General features: G+C 30.2%; 1 protein-coding gene and 1 long non-coding RNA gene across 2 annotated transcripts; one reads left to right on the top strand and one right to left on the bottom strand.

Annotated features, from left to right (window-relative positions):
- Positions 1-3266: 3266 nt before the first annotated feature.
- On the top strand, positions 3267-4253 carry LOC108480749 (uncharacterized). The gene is made up of 2 exons (XR_001870680.2): positions 3267-3657; positions 3958-4253. It is a non-coding gene; the product is annotated as an uncharacterized LOC108480749 (long non-coding RNA).
- Positions 4254-16572: 12319 nt separating this feature from the next.
- Positions 16573-17314, bottom strand: LOC108482184 (uncharacterized). The gene has a single exon (XM_017785299.2). The coding sequence runs from the start codon at positions 17067-17069 to the stop codon at positions 16770-16772; it is 300 nt and encodes a 99-aa protein (XP_017640788.1). The 5' UTR covers positions 17070-17314; the 3' UTR covers positions 16573-16769.
- Between the last annotated feature and the right edge of the window lie 2623 nt (positions 17315-19937).

Raw genomic sequence — 19937 nt, 5'->3', positions numbered from 1 at the left:
TTTCCCTTGCTAATAATCAGGTTATAAGCACGTCGTCTTGAAGAAAGAAAGAAAGAAATAATATTCCTCTACATGGGATTTTAAATAACTTCTTCAAAAATGAAATAAAGTGGGTTGGATATTATAAATCCATAATCGTTCTATTATCAGCATGATCTGTCTCGCTCCTATTTGAATTTTTCGGCTCCACCCATTTTATATTTATTAATAATTTTAATGTTCATTTGATATAGAAATACAAAGAATAATTTAGGAAGATCTCACTTAAATATCTTAGGGTTCATGGTAAAGATATTATTTCATTTCATTTTAAAAATATAAATATAAAAGATAAAATAATAATTTTAAAACATCAAATTTGAGTGATAAACAAATGTCATATTTACTAAATGACTGTTAAATTAAAGAGTAAAATAATATTTTTAATAAAAAATCATCTATTTTACTTTTAGAAATTAGGTTAACAAGTTAACTAGATAGGTACATGTGATGTGTTATATGTACCTCATTTTGACGATATAATGACTAATTTTAACTTTAAAACAAATGAAATTTTTAACAAAGAGATTAATTTGCTATTTGATCTAATGTATAGAGACTAATTTGCCTTTTTTTTAGTGAAAACAGTAAAATGTGATCTAACACCTAATACAAAGACCTCCATAATACTTTTGTCGAAACCATCTTTTTATTTTAAAATTTTAAATTTAATGAAAAACAGGGAATCGATTTTTTGAAAATAGAACATGGAGTCGCCACCGATATTTTTCTTTTGGTGTGATCGGGTCACCTAAGAATTTGGTTATTTTTAATAAAACATTTTTGGTTTACCAAAAACAACGATTTTGGTCTACGAATTTTTTGAGAAAACGGGTTCGGGAGTCGGTTACGCATGAGAAAGGATTAGCACCCTCACTACGCCCAAAATTGGTACCAAATCAATTAAATACTGTCCTTATGTCTAAGATTTAAAAATGTTTTTGAAATGTGGTTCTTTGAACAAAGATTTGAAAAGCCCGAGTTGGCCGTTGAAATCCTCTTGTTTCAGAGGAATAAAGCATCACATCCAGCACGATAGGACACTATCCGTTACCCTCGGAAACACGATAAACTTCGACTTCCAAAAATTTATAAGTGGAAATTACAAAAGGATGCCCAATTATTTAGTCCAATGAAAAATCGAAACCCAGTACAGTAGGGCACGATTCCTCGAATTTCCTAAACATTGAACATTGCTTCGCCTTGGAAAACACGAGTGAAATTCTAAAGGAATATTTGATCGTTTTGAACAAACGGGAAACTGCAACCTAGCACAATAGGGCACGATTCCTCGAATTGTCAAACATCGAACATTACCTTCGTTTTGGAGAATTTTTAAAAGCATGAGTGAAATCCTAAAGGAATATTTGATTTTTTTGAACAAACGAGAAATCACAACCCAGCACGATAGGGCATGATTCCCGAATTGCCAAACACCGAGTATTGCCTTCGTTTTAAGGAATTTTTAAATGAATAATTATAAAAATAGCTTAAAACATATTAATACGACTCGAAATAAGACGAAATTAATCAAAAAGGTTGGATTTTGTAAAACCACATTTCGTAAACCATGTGAAAAACAACGATATGGGATAAAATATGTATGCATAGAGGTACGAGAATGGAAGAATGAAGATAATGCAATTTATTTAATCAACTAACAAACATTTAAGCAACTAAGTATAACTAACTTGAAAATATAACTCAACTTCAATTATGCATGGAGAATAATTAACATGACAATATAAAACAATGAACAAATAATATGCTACAACAACATGCATGACATAATATAAAATGATTACTACTAGATGCACAAAACGAAATGCAAATCAAAGAAGCAATATGGTATAAAATTATTTTAAAATAATGATAAGTACGCGATACACACTATATGAATCGATGGATTTAAAAACATTTGTAAAGACAAGCTTAATATCCACATGCAATTATTAAAATATATATTGTAGAATGAATATTTTTAAAACACATAATGTATAAGTTGACAAATTTGCATAGAAAATAAGAATATATAATTATTGAAATAGATATTATAGAATAAAACTTTGAATCAAATTGCATGTAAATATTTTAAACACAAACTCCTTTAAAGGTTTACAAAATACATGATAATTTAAATAAATATGTATAGAAGAATAATAAAAATACATGACAAGACATAACACCCAAAATAGATTTATATATAAAAATGTACATGTAAATTTATAAAAAGAATGAGATAATAATATATATATATATATATATATATATATATAAATTTTAAGTTAGTCTAAAATTATACATACCCTTATATCAAACGTTTAAATAATAGGCTATATAAAACATCAAAAACAATATAATATAAAGATATATTCAAAATAATAATTTTACAATTGCAAAAAATGAAGTTTCTAAAATTATTTCATATATGCACATAAAGAAAATACTTGACACATCATAAAGCAAAGACTGTTTTTTTTTAAAAAAGAATCTATTAAAATAATAAGTGTATTAATATATATACATATAAATCTAAAAGTAAGTATGTGTAAATTAGCATAGAAACAATAATATGTATAGGGCTAAATTAATTACACAATAGATTTAAGAACATACTTATATACGTAAAAAGAAAAATATATGTATAAAATATGCGGGTTTAGTAACTTATAGATTAAATACGGATATCCATAAACGTATATACATATATGTTAATAGCTAAAAATATTACGTACGATTATATAATAAAGTAAAAGAATAAATTTAAAAGAAATTATGTGCGTAAATTAATATAAGGTTAATAATATATACATGCAATAAAATTAACTTCAATACAAAGTATACTTATATATAATAGCGTATGTAAAAAAACATTACAAAAGTGATTTTAAAAAAAAACGAAATCAAATCATCAAAATAACTTATAATACAGAAAAAATAAGTGAACACGGATAAAAAATATTGAATGTGTCTTAAAAAACTATAATAAGCCATAAAATGAATAAATAAAGAAAAGAGACTCAATTAAAAATAATTAAAATAAGAGGGGCAAAGTATAAATGAAAACAACTGCCAAAATAACAAAGGGGACTAGAATGTAACAAGTGCGAATGCACATGGACTAGATGTGAAAATAATCCAGACCTCCAAAACGCAACACTGCACTGCGGACTAAAGTGCAAACGCGCACAAATTAATGAGCTAATTTAAGAAAACAAAACGGATCAGCTAAGGCGCGATTGAATGCGCACGGGAATGGGGAGGACCCAGCTCGCAAGTAACCCATTTGTTGCGCTAAGCTACGGGTTCGGGTCCTGGAGCGGGTTGACGCGGGGACCCTCCCCTTTGAAACGGCGCCGTTTCGTATTTTGCTTAAAACAATAAAAAAAATGGCAATCAGCCATTTTACCAGCCACAAAACCGAACACCCAATTGCTAGGGTTTCGGCGCCGCAGCTCTGTGGCTTTTCCAGTCCCCTTTGCCCTTTTGGTTGACTTGCAGGCTACCACGGCACCACGCGCGCCTTCATCATCCGTCGTAGCTCTGACCGGATCCCCAAGGATCCGTTTGGCCTTGGACGGAGAGGCAACTGTCGATTAAGTCGGCGTCGATCGACAGGTAAGAGATCCTCCCCCTTCTTTATACTCGTATCACAGATAAAGAAAAATAAATAGGAGATAAATAAAAAAGAAAAACGATGAATGAACAACCTTGAAATCTTTGCTTTCTCTATTTGATTGCTTGATATTCGTTTGTTTTTTGGTGCGTATCTCTGTGTTTATGTTGCGTTCGTAAATGTGCGTAACCAAATACAATCGATCCATTCCTGGCTTTATAGCCGAAACTAAAAGGAAAAATCAAAAATCAAAATACAATCTTTTTGCTTTTTGCTGCTGTCGTTTGTCCATTTCTTCGCAGGTACAGGGGTACGGGGCCAGCTGTGGGGATATGTGGCACTCGACGTGGGGTGTACGGAGGCGTTGAAGGCGGTTGTACGGCGCGAGGGCTGGGGCTCGCCTGCGGTTGCGGCGCAATTGTGAGGAGGAAACCCTAGGGTGTCTTTTCTAAAAACATTGGGCCTATCGGGCTTGTAATCTGGGTTGGTCTTTGATATTGGGCTGTAAGGTATTAGTTTGTATTGGGTCTGGGACTTGGGTTATGTATTTGGACAGTTTAATGGACTATCATAATAATAGTTTTTATTTTTGTAATAATTCTTGGTTTTGTATTTGCCCCGGGCCAAAATTGGTCCTTACAACTTTTACTGGCATTCTTCTCGTTGCAAGGGGCGAAGGTAGAAAATTTTTTTAGGGGCAAAATTAAATTATAAATTTTATAATAGAAAAATATAATTTTTAAAGGATTAAATAAAAAATTTATTATTTTTAAAAAAGTCAAATTATAATTTTATTATTATTAATTTAAAATTTTAAAAATTTAAAAGATAAAAAATAAAAATTTCTCCATGTGCAGAGAACCTACTAGCCCGACAGATTCCCCCTTGCTCAGAGCTTGCAACTGCAATAAGAAACTTTTTTCCTATATGATCACAGGTTATATTGAGTTGAAGATAAATCTTTGTCATATTCATTAAAACTAAACTCTCCATTAGAATTTCGCCCTTGTAAAGAGAGCAGAGCGACTAGAGCAAAGGAAGGGGATTGAGAAGAATCCTACCCCATAAAATGAAAAATTATTTATTTTATATTTTCAAAATTCATAAGTTTTAAATTAATATATAATAAAATTATAATTTGTCTTTCCCAAAAATGTTAGAATGTTGATTTAATTCTTTTTAAAATTTATAAAAATATAAAATATAAAAATAAGATTATATTTTAAAATATATAGCTACACCCTGCTATCACGTATCACCTCAACCTAAACCATTTTGGCAATTGAAATTTGGGGTGTTTTCAATGGAATGAAGAACAACTTGGAGATATTTTATTTCTTGAAACCCAATCTGCAACTCAAATTGCTGATTTGGGAATAAGATTTATGTAAATGCCTTTGGAAATAAAACATTTTCCTTATGAAAAGTATTATTGATTCATGCCTGCAACCTTAGAAACTAGATCAAATGAAAATAGTAACTCAGAAAAATCTTAGATTTGCAAACATGTTTATCATCCACAACTATATTCAATTTGATTTCATCTCTGGCAAAAATCTTTAAACATGTTTTGCATCAAAAAGTTGAGAATATTCCAAAGCTCAACCATAAAAAATAAATTGGAGAGGGAAAGAAATACTCTGTTAAACATTTTATTTATAGAACGTCAAAATCTAGTTGTATTAGGACCAAAACAGCTCAAATCCATTACTTTTCTCATATTCTCTTCAGATTTATTATTCACCAGTTTATAAGAAGCAGGTGAAGAAAGGATGTTGGAATGACGAGCAAATGATCTGATATTGGTCCTTGCATGTTGATGAAGCGACCTTATTGTGTAATTCCACCTGCAAATCCCTTGGTCCTTAGGGGCCTCCACTGCACCTATTGCTGCTGCCACAATCCATGCTCTACTCATTGTTGATTTATTTTTTAATTGAGGTTGAGAAAGTGAAATGGAGGTTGGGGTTTTTTATAGGTGAAAAGAGTGGGGAAAATCCCAAAATCAAGAGGCGACTGAAGCCAGATATGCGGATCGAAATTCCCCGGTTTTGGCGACGAAAACCAAATGCTAACTTTTTCACTCACTTTCGGTTTTTGCCGACGAAAACAAGAAATCTGAGGGCTGTTTCCGGTTTTGCTGACAAAATAAAATGTTAGATGTCAATTTTGATTTAACGTGTAATTTGATAACTGAAATTTGATTTTATTTTAAATATACATATAATATTTTGATTTTAATATGTAATTTTAAGATTTATCTTCAAAATAAAATTATGTACTTTTACATACGACCCTCCTAACCTTTAAATCAGAAAGAAAATATGCTTAAAACGCAGGTTGTAGGTTTGGCAACTTTAGTTTTTATTTTTATTGGGATATTTTATTGTTTATTTATTTCTTATTTCTTTTGATTTATTATATAGATTAATCTATGAACTTGATAATTATTTTTAAGTTCGTACTTTAATTTTTTTAAAAAGGTTGATACTTATAAATTTTTAAAATTTTGATCACATGGATGAATAATACATAAAGAGGTAATACGTTGATTACTCTTTAATTATTACAAAATTAAAAAAAGAGCTTGAAATTAAATATAAATAAGTTATAATATTATTTTAAATAAATAAAATTCAAAAGTTGAATATATATTTTACTCAAAAATATAAAAATAAAAAGCTTTTAGCTAAAATTTTATGGAACTACAAACAAAATTGAAAAAAATAAAGAGTTAAAAAATCAAAATATTTTAAAATAAAAAATTGATCAGTCAATTTCCGTCAACATTTGATCTAATGCTTGTCAATTCTTTATTGTTATTGTAAGACCCAAATTTTGACCGGGGCCCAATAAAATCACAGCCCAAATACCAAAACTCAACTAAAACCCAAAATAAAAATAAAAAAATAAAAAAATGAAGAAAAAAAAAAAACCTAACCTCTTCACCCTATGTGCCGCCCTAAGCGCCGTCCTAGTCCTCTTTTGTCTACCACTTATAAAAAGAAAAGATAGTAAATAATAATAAAAATGTTGTAACAAGGCTATAAAAGCCATCATAAAACCAAATGTAAAGGAGAAGGAGAGATAAAAAAAAATATTGTATTTTCACATAGAGATCAAAAATCCAAAGCAAAAAAAGGTTGATTTTAATTTCTTGTATTCCCTTTGTTCATTTTTCATTTTTGTTATTTTATTTTATTTTCTTTATTTTATATATATATATATATATATACACATAATTTAATTGAATTACTTATTTGAATTCACTTGCAAACATGTTTATATTTTCTCTTTAAATCTATTTATGTATACCATTTATTCCCCAATTTTAAATTATACTTTGTTTATTTCAAGCACTTGTCTATATTACTATTTTTTTTATATACAATGTTTATATTAAGTTTTTTGCTTTATGTATCTTGTTAATTGTTGGTAAGTAAATCTTATTTCAAATTATTTTGTATAATTATTGATTTATATTATATAGTCATCATTCTTATATTCTTTTGTATATTCTTACATAGTTGCATTTATATAATTCATCTATGTTACAACTTGTTAATATGTACATTATTCGTTTTAAAATTTTATATAGGTACACATTACTATTGCTATGCACATAATATATATTATATACATATATACATTTTTGAATCTTGATTTTAAATTATTTTGCATAACACTAACTTTAAATTTCCTCTTATAATACTTATTTTGAAGCTCATTTATATGTTAAACTTTATATACTTTATGTATTATTTATTTTTATTTTTATTTATTTTACGATCTATTGTAAATTTTTTGTATGTATTATCTGTTTATGCATATATATATATATATATATAATTTAGCTACTTTTAAATTGTTCATTCCAAGTTTATTTGTTTTAACATTTTTATTACCTTTTAAAATATTTTTCTTAAAATAGATTTTTATTTAACCATTAGTTAGAAACGTTAAATAGTGTATCTGGTAAGATTATTATCATTGGGCATGTTTCAATTTTCGTGTTTGTAGTTTTCAAAAAATTGTATAATATATTATTGATATATGTTTTCCATATTTGTTACTTTGTTTTGCATCCCCATGTATTATATTATGATTGAGATTACCAACCTATTTGCTTGAAATCAACTTATTTGCCTGAAATTATTTATTTCATTTTCTTTGCTTCAAATGAATCGAATAAATACGTTGCAAGTTTGTTTCCATAATCACTCCCTTTTAAAAAAAATAAAAAAATAAAAAAATAAAAGTTCAAATCGAGGTAATATTTCGTGTTTGGTAATTCGAGAAATTGTGCCCTAACGTGTTGGGTTTCGATTTTCTGTTTGACCAAATAAATATTCTCTCGAGATTTCATCCATGTTTTTTTCAAATTAAAAATAAGGCAATATTCCGAATTTAGAAAATTCAAGAAAATAGTACCCTAACTTACTAGGTTTCAATTTTTCTTGTTTAACCTAAATAACTAAATATCCTTTTGAAATTTCAAAATCCTGAGTTTTGGAAATTATAAAATGATATTGTATCGAGGATTTGAAATGTTGTGTCCTATTGTGCTGGGTTGCGCTTTTTCATTTGTTCAAAACAATTGAAGATCCCTTTGGAATTTCACTCACGTTTTCTAAAAACTCTTTAAAATGAAAGAAATGTTCGATGTTTGGCAATTCGGGGAATAGTGCCCTATCGTGTTAGGTTGCAATCTCCCGTCTGTTCAAAATAATCGAATGTCTCTTCGGAATTTCACTCATATCTTCCAAGGTGAGACAATGGTCAATATTTGGAAATTCGAGGAATTGTGCCCTACTGAGCTGGGTATCGATTTTTCGTTAGACCAAATAGTTGGGCATCCTTTTGTTATTTTCGAATTATAAATTTTCGAACGTCGAAACAAGAAGATTTTTGGCAAAGAACTCGGGTTATTCAAATGTTATTAACAAGAACCACATTTCAAAAACATTTTTAATTTTAGACAAAAGGACAGTATTTAATCGATTTGGTACCAATTTTGGGCGTAATGAGGGTGCTAATCCTTCCTCATACGTAACCGACTCCCGAGCCTATTTTCTCATATTTTTGTAGACCAAAATTATTGTTTTAGTAAACCAAAATGTTTTATTAAAACAACCCAAATTTCTAGGTGATCCGATCACACCTAAACAAGAAAAGATTGGTGGTGACTCCATTTTCGCTTTCCAAAAAGTCGATCCATCATTTTTAAATCGAAAAAAAAAACGAAAAAAATGGTTTCGACTGTTATTTTTTTTTCAATTGTCTAAAATTGTAACTATTTATATATATATTTATTTTTTTATGTATTTTGAATTTTTATATTTTAAAACTATTATAATTAAAAAAAAGAATAAATCTTGAGAGCTGATTTTGCTTTGAAGCAAGGATATCAAAAAATTATTTTAGTTACAAACTCACTGATTGTGTGTAAGAAGATTTTGAAGAGGGATAATCGCAGTAGTTAGAAACTCAAGCTTATCTTGTAGAAATTGGGCTCTGTCTTGGCCAGGATTTCCATGTGCATTTTGAGTTTGTAAGAAGATCCGTTAATTTGGTTGTTGATTGGGTGATTTCTTATTATAAGAAGAAGATGTGTATTTTTTACTAGTTGCGCCAATCATTATCTTCTTTGGCTCATATTCTGGACAAGGATGGTCTACTAGCCCTGTTTGGTTAAGTTTTTTTGGTTTCTGTTCTATGTTTAATTGCTATGTATAGTGATTGAGTTTTTTTTTCCTTTTTCCTTCAATGAATTGTTATTTGAAAAAAAAAAAAAGAATAATTCACACATTACTCTCTTAGATCATGTCACCCAAAATTTTCAAAAAAAATAGATGTTAGTCATAAGTATCAACTTGTGTAATAATAGTCAACCTTAAGTACCAATGTAATTTAAAATAATATGCGAAGTCCCAAAATAAGAAACATTACCACATTCAAGAGTAAATTTATATATCAAACCTTTTTTTTTTTTGGAGTTGAAGAAGTGACTCCTATTATTTAGATTTTGTACTCAATTTTTGGTTAAAATATGGCATAAGTTTTATACTTTTAAAAATTGAAATTTAGTTCTTATATGTTTGTTTTAAGAATTTAGTATCTCTACTTTTTAGATTTTAAAATTTATATTCTACTGTTAACATAGTTAATTTTTAGTTAAATTTGTGTTAATTACAATATCATATTTTTAGTTACATAGTGTATTGTTTTTATTTCAAAATCTTACACCAACAAATTTAACCAAAAATATTTAGTAATGTTAACAATTAGACTTAAATTTTAAAATCTAAAAAGTATAAAAATTAAATTTCAAACTTTTAAAAATAGAAGGACTTATGACATATTTTAACCTTTACATTTTCAAGTTTATTATATTCAAGAAAAGAAAGTCATGGTTAAGGCATTAGCATAGATTATTGACATTAAAATTGACATTATGAGATGTTAATAATGTTTGGCCAACCCTATGACCTCCTTCGAGTGGGTTTTGTACTTCATCCCTGCAAACGACCCCAAAAAATTTAATTAAAATAACCAATTATGTTTATATGAAAATGTTATAATAAATGTTCATAACTGCAATAGAATGATTATAAAATAATAAGAAAATAAAATAAGAATACACATATTATATTTTACATGGAAATATTTTCGGGAAAAAAATCACGGGCAGAGAAGAAGAAATTACTAATGTTGAAAAACGAATTATATAAAAAGAGTTTCGACTATATCTATTTAAGGGTTGAAAAACCTGTTCTAATCAAAGTCAAATATTAGAAGTATAGTTCTATATGAACTCAACTTGTGTGATATGGCCTTCGACCTCTCGATCCCACAAATCCCTTTATTTTGCTACTGTATTTATTTATTCAACAAGTGATGGGATTCAAGTCACATAAACTCTAACAAAAAAAAAAAAATTGGGATGAACCAAATATGAAATATCAAAATTTTTAAGATTATATGATTAAATATTTTGTTAAATACCAAAATTTTAAGGATATTAAAATTTTAAGGAATTACTAAAATTTCTAAGCGTAACTTTTTAGATATTTTGAATTATATTACAAATTTTAAGAAAATATCAATAGTTATATGGAAGGTGATTAGACATTTTGGTATACCAAAATCATGTTACACAAGTTTTATCAAAACTTTTAAGAGTTTAACCTTAGATATTTTGATATATCCATAATTTCTAAGGGAATACTAATATTTTTAAGAAACCTCGCTGGAAATTCTGGTACACCAAAATCCGGATTTACAAGCATTTACCAAGATTTCTAACAAAATATTAATATTTCTCATAGCATACTTTGATATATACCAAAATTTCTAATGGAATCCAATATTTCTATAAAACTTTGTTAGAAATTTTGGTATACTAATATTTGGATTTACAACTTTATATCAAAATTTCTAGCAGAGTACCAATATTTCTATGAAATTTCATTAAAATTTTTGGTGTACCAAAATCCGTATTTACAAGCTTTTGTCTAAATTTCCAATGAAATATTAAAATTTCTAAGAGCTTATCCTTAGATATTTTGATAGATACATAAAAATTTTGGTTGGATCCGAAATTAATATTTGTAAAGGTTAGACATTTTTAAAAATTATTTTAAGAACAGTTATTTCTCCTCCATGTGCAGACAAATCAAGAAATATTATTCTCCAGATATAAAACGTTTACTTGAACAAAATAAATTTAAAAATTATTCTAAATAAGAATGAAATCCAATTACATACAAGAACAAAAAATACTTTAATAGTTTCCTTCTCTTATAATTCAATTTCATATTTCAATTCTCATTTTTAGTGTTTATATATATAATGTTAGAATTAAGTGACCCAAATTCTTATTTAAATAAAATACGATGGAAAATAAAATAAAAGTAAAATCCATATAGAACTAGACTTCTTTTATTTTATTTTAGAATAAGGTTTTAAACCTTATTAAACTCCATCTATTTTATATTGATTAGGATAAGGTGTTTCAATCCTACTAGAATATGGCTTTGCAAGCCTATAAATAGACATAGTCTATTCCTCTTGTATTTGAGTAAAAATTTTTCGACATAGTGAATTTTCTTCTCCTCTTGCCGTGGTTTTTTTTCCGAAAGGGTTTCCACGTAAAATTTATGTGTTCTTTATTTTTATTTATTTTATTCTATTTTATTTTTCACAAATTGGTATCGAGCTTAGGGTTATTCATCTCGATCACGGTAATGGCGTCTTTGAAGTATGAAATTCATTGTTGGATCGCAACACCGATTTGCGTTGTGGCAAATTAAGATGCAAGCGGTTCTTGCAGATGGATCTAGAGGATGCCCCGCTAGGGATAGATAAGATGCCTTCGACATTAAGATGAAGAGAAGAAGCGTAAGGATCGAAAGGCATTAACACAATTACATCGCATTTGTCCAACGAAATTTTGCAGGATGTGATGAAAGAGAAAACCGCCATTGCATTATGGAAGAGGCTAGAACAAATATGTATGTCGAAAACTCTAACAAGCAAGTTGCATATGAAGCGGCGTCTTTATACTCATCGTTTGGAGGAAGGTGCGTCAGACACGAACACTTAATGGTGTTTAAAGAAATTCTCTCAAACTTGGAGGCCATGGAGGTTCAAGATGATAAGGAAGATCTAGGGTTGATTCTACTTTGTTCGTTGCCCCGTCTTATTCAACCTTTAGAGACACGATTTTATATAGCCATGAGTCTCTCACAGTTGATGAGGTTTATGATTCTTTAACCTCGTATGATAAGATGAAGCATCTTGTGGTTAAACCCAACTCGGGAGAGGGTCTCATTGTTCGTGGGAGACAAGACCGGAATGTTGATGATGATCGTGGTAGAACACAGAACGGAATCCTCGTGGTAAATCTAAGGGTAGATCGAAATCTTCAAGCAGAGGTAAAACTTGCAACTTCGCAAGAAGAAAGGGCACATTAAATCTGAAAGTGCTATAAGCTACAAAATAAGATTAAAAGGGAGGTGCGAATCAAAAGGGAAAACAACCGGAAAATTCGGTGAAGGCGATGTTGTAGAAGACTACAGCGATGGTGAACTTCTAGTTGCTTCATCAATGATTCTAAAGTAAGCGAGAGTGGATACTTGATTCAGCTGCACCTTCCACATGAGTCCCAATCGGGATTGGTTTACAACTTATGAAACGAAGATTCGAAGGTGTTGTTTTGATGGGAAATAATGCTTCATGTAAAATCGCAGTGTTGGAACAATTAAAGTTAAGATGTTTGATGGAGTTGTCGAACACTTAGTGACGTGCGGCATGTTCCGAATTGAAAAGAAATTTAATTTCGTTGAGTACTCTTGATTCAAAAGGGCAGATACACACGGTGAAAGTGGGGTTTTAAAGATTTCAAAGGGTCCCTTGTTGTGATGAAAGGGCAAAGAAAGATTGCCAAGTTATATGTTTCTGAGGTTCTATATTATTGGTGATGCAATTGTCGCTTCCTCTTCCTTGTCGATGATGATATTACTAAACTTTGGCATATCGCCTAGGGCATATGAGTGAGAATGGCATGGCGAATTAAGCAAAAGAGGACTTCTTAATGGGCAAGGAATTTGCAAACCGAATTTCTGTGAGCACTTGTGTTTTGGGAAGCAAAGAGAGTTCGATTCACTAGAGGAATCCATAACACGAAGGAAACGTTGGAGTATATCCATTCGATCTCGTGGGGGCCGCCCAGAGTGCCTTCGAGAGGTGGAGCTAATTATATGCTAACCTTTATTGATGATTTTTCCGAAAAGTTTGGGCGTTCTTCACGAAGCGTAAAAGCGATGTGTTTTCCACATTTAAGTCTTGGAAAATTATGATTGAAAAGCAGACGGAAAAGCAGATAAAATACCTCCGCATGCACAATGGCTTAGAGTTACGTTCGATGAGTTTAATAGATTGTGCAAGTCGAAGGGATCATGAGACACTTGACGATTCGTCATACTCCACAAAAAGCGGCGTTGCGAGCGAATGAACGAACGATCATGGAGAAGGTTCGATGTATGTTGTCAAATGCCAACTTACCAAGTCATTTTGGGCGTAGCGACCTCTCTGCATGTTTTTGATCAACCGATCTCCATCCGTTGCCATTGAGAAAAAGACTCTACAAGAGGTATGGTCCGTAATCCCGCTAATTATTCGATTTAAAGATTTTTGAGTGTCTGCGTATGCTCATGTTGATAATGGAAAATTGGAACCGAGATCCATTAAATGCGTTTTCTTGGTTATAAAGTGGTGTAAAAGGCTATAAGTTATGGTGTCTGAAAATAGAAAAGTTGTGATTAGCAGAGATGTTGTTTTTGATGAAACCGCTATGCTACCTAACTTATCTCTTAAAGACTCTTCCAATAAAGAAAACCAAAAGCGGTGGAGCATCGATTAATACGAATCAACTCCTCAAGCCAAGTACAAAAATTGAGAATAGAGTTGCTTCTTCACCGCAATACTCTATCGCCAAAAACAGGACAAGAAGAGAAATTAAACCTCCAAAGAAGTATGCCGAGGTTGATCTAGTTGCTTATGCTTTAAATGTGGTGAAGATATAGATGCTGAATCAAGAGCCATTTAATTATTTCGAGGCGATTAGTGTGAAGACTCGAGAAAAGTGGATGTTTGCTATGCAAGAGGAGATGGAATCACTCCACAAAAACAGAACATGGGATCTTGTAAAACTTCCTAAAGGTAAAAAGGCATTCGTTGTAAATGGGTGTTTAAAAAGAAAGAAGGACTCAGGAGTTGAAGAACCGGATATAAAGCAAAGCTTGTTGCAAAGGGTTACTGATCAAATTCGAGTGGACTTCTGAGATGTGTTCTCTCCGGTTGTTAAGCATAGTTCGATTCGAGCTTTGCTTGGTATTGTTGCCATGCATGATTTGGAGCTTGAGCAGTTAGATGTAAAACGCATTTTGCATGGAGAACTTGAGGAAGATATTTACATGCAACAACCGAGGGTTTTATAGTCTCGAAAAAGAGGACTATGTTTGCTTTGTGAAAAAGTCCCTTTACGGTTTGAAACAATCACCAAGACAAATGGTACAAGAGGTTTGATTCCTTTATGACTTCTCATGATTTCAAAAGAAGTAGTTTTGACAGTTGTGTCTACTTTAAGAAAAACAGTGATGGTTCTTTTGTGTATCTACTTCTTTATGTTGATGACATGTTGATAGAACAAAAGATAAAGAGAGATAAGAAAGGTTAAAGCCCAACTAAGTGAAGAATTTGAGATGAAAGATTTAGGACCAGCAAAGAAGATACTTGGTATGGAGATTCTCGGAGATAGAAAAGCAAGTAAATTGTACCTAAGTCGGAAGGGTACATTGAGAAAGTTCTTTGCGAGTTCAATATGCAGAGTGCTAAGCTTGTTAGTACTCCTTTAGCGACCATTTCGGACTTTCATCGGCCTTATCTCCTCAATCGATAATGAGATTGAGTACATGTCACATGTTCCATACTCTAGTGAAGTAGGATCTCTCATGTATGCTATGGTTTGTTCACGTCCCGTTATCATATATGCGATCAAGTCAGATTAGCGATACATGGCGAATCTGGTAAAGAACACCGGAAAGCGATTCGATGGATTTTAAGATACTTACGAGGCACTACTAATGTTTGCTTACAGTTTGGAAGAACTAAAGATGGAGTTATAGGGTATGTTGATGCTGATTTTCTTGGAGACCTTGATAGAAGAAGATCTCTCACGAGTTACGTCTTTACAATCGGAGGTTGTGCAATTAGTTGGAAAGCCACTTTGCAAACTACGATCGCTTTGTCTACCAATGAAGTTGAGTACATGGCGATTATGAGGCTTGTAAAGAAGCTATTTGGTTGAAGGGACTATTTAGTGAACTCAATGAAGACCTTCAAATCAGACACAGATTTTGTGACGGTCAGAGTGCCATCTTTCTTACAAAAGATCAAATGTTTCATGAGAGAACAAAACACATCGATATTCGGTATCATTTTGTTCGTGATATTATTGCTCGTGGTGATATTGTTGTGAGCAAAATTAGCACTCATGAAAATCCTGCAGATATGATGACTAAGTCACTTCCTATAACCAAGTTTGAGCATTGCTTAGACTTGGTTGGTGTTCATTGTTGAAGTTAAACCCTTAAGGGTTTTTTGGAAGAGGTGAAGAACTTGTTTATTGAAAGTTCGCGATGAAGAACTTGTTCATTGAGAATTTGTGTCAAGGTGGAGATTGTTAGAATTAAGTGACCCAAATTCTTATTTAAATAAAATACGATGGAAAATAAAATAAAAGTAAAATCCATATAGAACTAGACTTCTTTTATTTTATTTTAGAATAAAGTTTTAAACCTTATTAAACTCCATCTATTTTATATTGATTAGGATAAGGTGTTTCAATCCTACTAGAATATGGCTTTGCAAGCCTATAAATAGACATAGTCTATTCCTCTTGTATTTGAGTAAAAATTTTTCGACATAGTGAATTTTCTTCTCCTCTCGCCCGTGGTTTTTTTCCGAAAGGGTTTCACGTAAAATTTATGTGTTCTTTATTTTTATTTATTTTATTCTATTTTATTTTTCACATATAAAATATCAAGAGATATCTATGGCTATATTATGTCTATTTACATAGTTATCATGTCTATTTACATATAGAGACACCTATTTTCAATTACTTTCTTTCTTCCATTTTATATAGACATAGTATGTATATATGATTGATGTAATAATATAAAACTTTAATAGTATATAATATACAACAGTTACCATAGTTTCTAATGGAGTACTAATATTTCTAATGGAGTACAAAACTGTATCCTCAACTAACAAAGAAAAAGAAAAGATTTTAGAGATTCAATCTGTATAAAATCCAACCAAAAGATTGGAAATTCAGAGAAAAGAAAGTGTTTACAACCCAACTTTAGATGTATTTCATAAATTTTTTTCATATGATAATCCCCAATACAACAAGATCCAACATAATATGAAAATTTTTTGAAAAGGCTGATTTACACCAATTCAGATCATCTCTCTCTATAAATTTTTTTCTCTAACAAAAAGGAAAAAAACTGTAGTAATTTGTATGAACCAAATGCATAGAACATTAAAATCTAACAGTATTAGGACCCCAACAGTTCAAATCCATAACTTTCTTCATAGTCTGCTCAGCTTTCCTCATCTTTTCCTCCCTCAACTTATTTGAAACAGCAGCAGCAGCAGAAGAAGATGAAGAAGAAGAAGAAGAAAAGAAAGAAGAAGATCTGATATTGTTCTTGGCATGTTGATGCAGTGACCTAATGGTGTAATTCCACCTGCAAATGCCTTGGTCTTTCAATGCCTCAACTGCTCCGATTGTGGCTGCCACAATCCAGGCTTTGCTTGCTGAAACTGCTCCACTGCTCATTCTTCAAAAATGGGTCTTTGATGGGATTTTGCTTGGAGGTTTAGATTGAGATTTTTGGTTGGTGAAAGGAAAGTTGGTTTGGTTTTATATAGGAAAGTGGGTTTGGTTTTATATATAAAGGTGGGGGGAAGAACAGGACCCATGGTTTTGGGAGACAAAACCAAGGGGCTTGAAGGGTGGGTGGGTTATGCCATAGGAGATTCTTGAGTTTTACGCGTTGGAAAATATAAACTGATGGCTTGAACATGTGACTGTCTTGGAATCGACTTTATAGAAAGATTCTAGGAACCATCCTCACTTGGCGTCCCTATTTAAATTTTATTACATGTATTTCGACCTCATCATGTGACGGCTGTCTCTGTTTAAGTTCCAGGATTTCGTTGGAAAGTTGGAAGGGTTTTAGATTAAATATTAGGACTAAAAAAATTATTAAAATACGGATTGAGTTTGAGTAAAAGTGTTTATAAGTTAGGTTGAGTTGAGCTTAGTAACATATTTTATGATTGTTCAAGTTTGATTCGATTCGAAATATGTATATAAAATTTTGTCTAAATTTATTTATATTTGCAATAGATTAATCTAAACTTATTTTAGGCTCGTCCATATTATTTTTAAAATTTTTTAAAATTATATTATATTATTTTAATATTTAATAAAAATTTATATTTTTTATTTATTGAAAGTTTTATAAAGTCATCTTAATTATTTTAATGTTTATATTAGAGTAATATTATATATTTAGTATAAGTTTATTTCTTATTGTGTTCTAAATTATAAAATATATAAAAATAATATAATATAAAGTATTATAAACTTAAAAGCGGGTTGGCTAGGCTCAATTCTTGAATGTTTAAGTTTGAGCTCGAACTATATTTTAAATGGGCCTAATTTTTTCCCAAGTCCTCGGACCTGATATTTTTGTCAAGCTTTCTCAAATTTCAGGCGGGTCTTTGGGCCTAGACAAGTAACTCGACCCATAAACAGGTCTCAGTTTGAGTTTTAATATTTAAATTTTAATTTGATTTGGTCGTTTATTAAAGTTTGTACAATATTATATTATGTTATTTTTATATAATATACAATTTCGAACACATGAAATTTAAATTTATGATAATATATAATATTATGATCTAAACATTAAAAATGTCAAATTGATTATATATAAAATTTCAATAACTGAAAAATATATAAAATGATTAAATTATAAATTATAAATAATATAAATATAAATATTTTTTAAATTTTAAAAAATAATATAGGCTTAGATTAGTTATTGTACAAATATGAGTGAATTTAAATAAAATTTTCCACAATATTGGTTATAATTTTGTGCCTTATATTGAGTCTAATTGTAGTTATATGTATTACTTGTAATTATGGGTTCTACATCTACCTTCAACAACAACAATAACATTAAATTCAACGGGTAATAATTTTTTTTAATTTTAAAATATGATATTAATTATTTTAATAAAAATAATAAGCTTATTTAATTAAAAGGGTATTATAACTTTTGGCCTTTGAATTTGGTAAGTAGGTTTACATTGGTTCTTGAATTTTTTTTATCCACTTTCACCTTTGAACTTGAAACTAGTTATTAATTTAAGCCCATTCTGTTAATGACAGTGAAAAAACAGGGGATAATGTAACTTTTGGCCCCTAAACTTGGCAAGTAGGTCTATATTGGCCCATTAACTTGACAATTAGGTTCATTTTGGTACATGTACCTTTTTTTTTGGTCCATTTTGAACTTGACAATTAAGTTCATTTTGATCCTTAAACTTGAAAAATCTAAAAGGTTAGTGATGTGGCACTTTGAGTTTGAAAAAAAATTAGATGATGATGATATGGTACAATCTCAAAGTGTCATATTTAGTGTTTTAATAATTGAACCCATGGTTGAATAGGATAGACCACCAGTTCTCGATTCAACCAGTTCGATCAATTCAATCGTTGGTCTAACAATAATTAAATAAATAATTAAAATTCTTAAAAAATTTAAAAAAAGAAAAAAAGAAAGATAAAACCAGATTTGGTTAAAATTCTCATAAATGCTGATTTTATAAAAAAATGACCGGATTAGGCCGGTTTTTGAAAAATTATTGGATTAGGCTGAAAAGACAAAAACACTTCCAATTGGAAGTATTTTTCTTCTGTTAGGATTATTTTATTTTAGGGTTAGAGTTTTGATTTTTGTTAAGGTAGGGTTAGGGTTTTGTATGTTTTAGTGTTTTAGAGTTTATGGGTTTAGGGTTTTTTTATATTTTTAATTTTTTATATAATTTTTTGACTTTTTATAATTTTTAGTTATTTTAAAATATATATTTTAAAATATCTAATATTATATTTTAAAATTTGAAATTATCTATTGCCAAATTTGGTGTAATTTTAAAAAATGACAGGTACTAAAAGAGTATTTACAACAATCGTATATTCGAATTGTGAAATTTAATTCGATTCAAAATCGAAACTCGAACTAATCAAAACTCTTAGTTTGTAATTTTTTTTGATTTTTTTAATGCAACTGAGTTTTGATCACTCGCAACTTACGGTAAGTTAAAGTCCACCAGAATTTTTCAAAAAAAATTATCTCGGGATACCTAATGGGTGAGTGGGAAATTGTAGGAGTTGAAAGTGGTAGTGAGAAAACGCTCCACGTAGGGCGCGTTTTCAATGAATATTTCTGACATGTCACTAAAAATGCGCCCTATGTGGAGTGTTTTCCCTCTACCAAATTCAACACGTGCAAACTTCCCACTCACCCAAGAAAGTTTTCTGAATCAATTGCCACTCACCCCGACTTTATAAAAGGATGACTTTCAGCATTGTGTGCTATAAGACAATTTCGAGCAAACAAAATGGCAAGAA

This window comes from Gossypium arboreum, chromosome 1, assembly GCF_025698485.1.
Source record: "Gossypium arboreum isolate Shixiya-1 chromosome 1, ASM2569848v2, whole genome shotgun sequence".
In the NCBI taxonomy this organism is placed as follows: Eukaryota; Viridiplantae; Streptophyta; class Magnoliopsida; order Malvales; family Malvaceae; genus Gossypium; species Gossypium arboreum.
The sequence above is the reverse complement of the archived record's forward strand: the minus strand, read 5'-3'. Positions and strand labels throughout refer to the sequence as shown.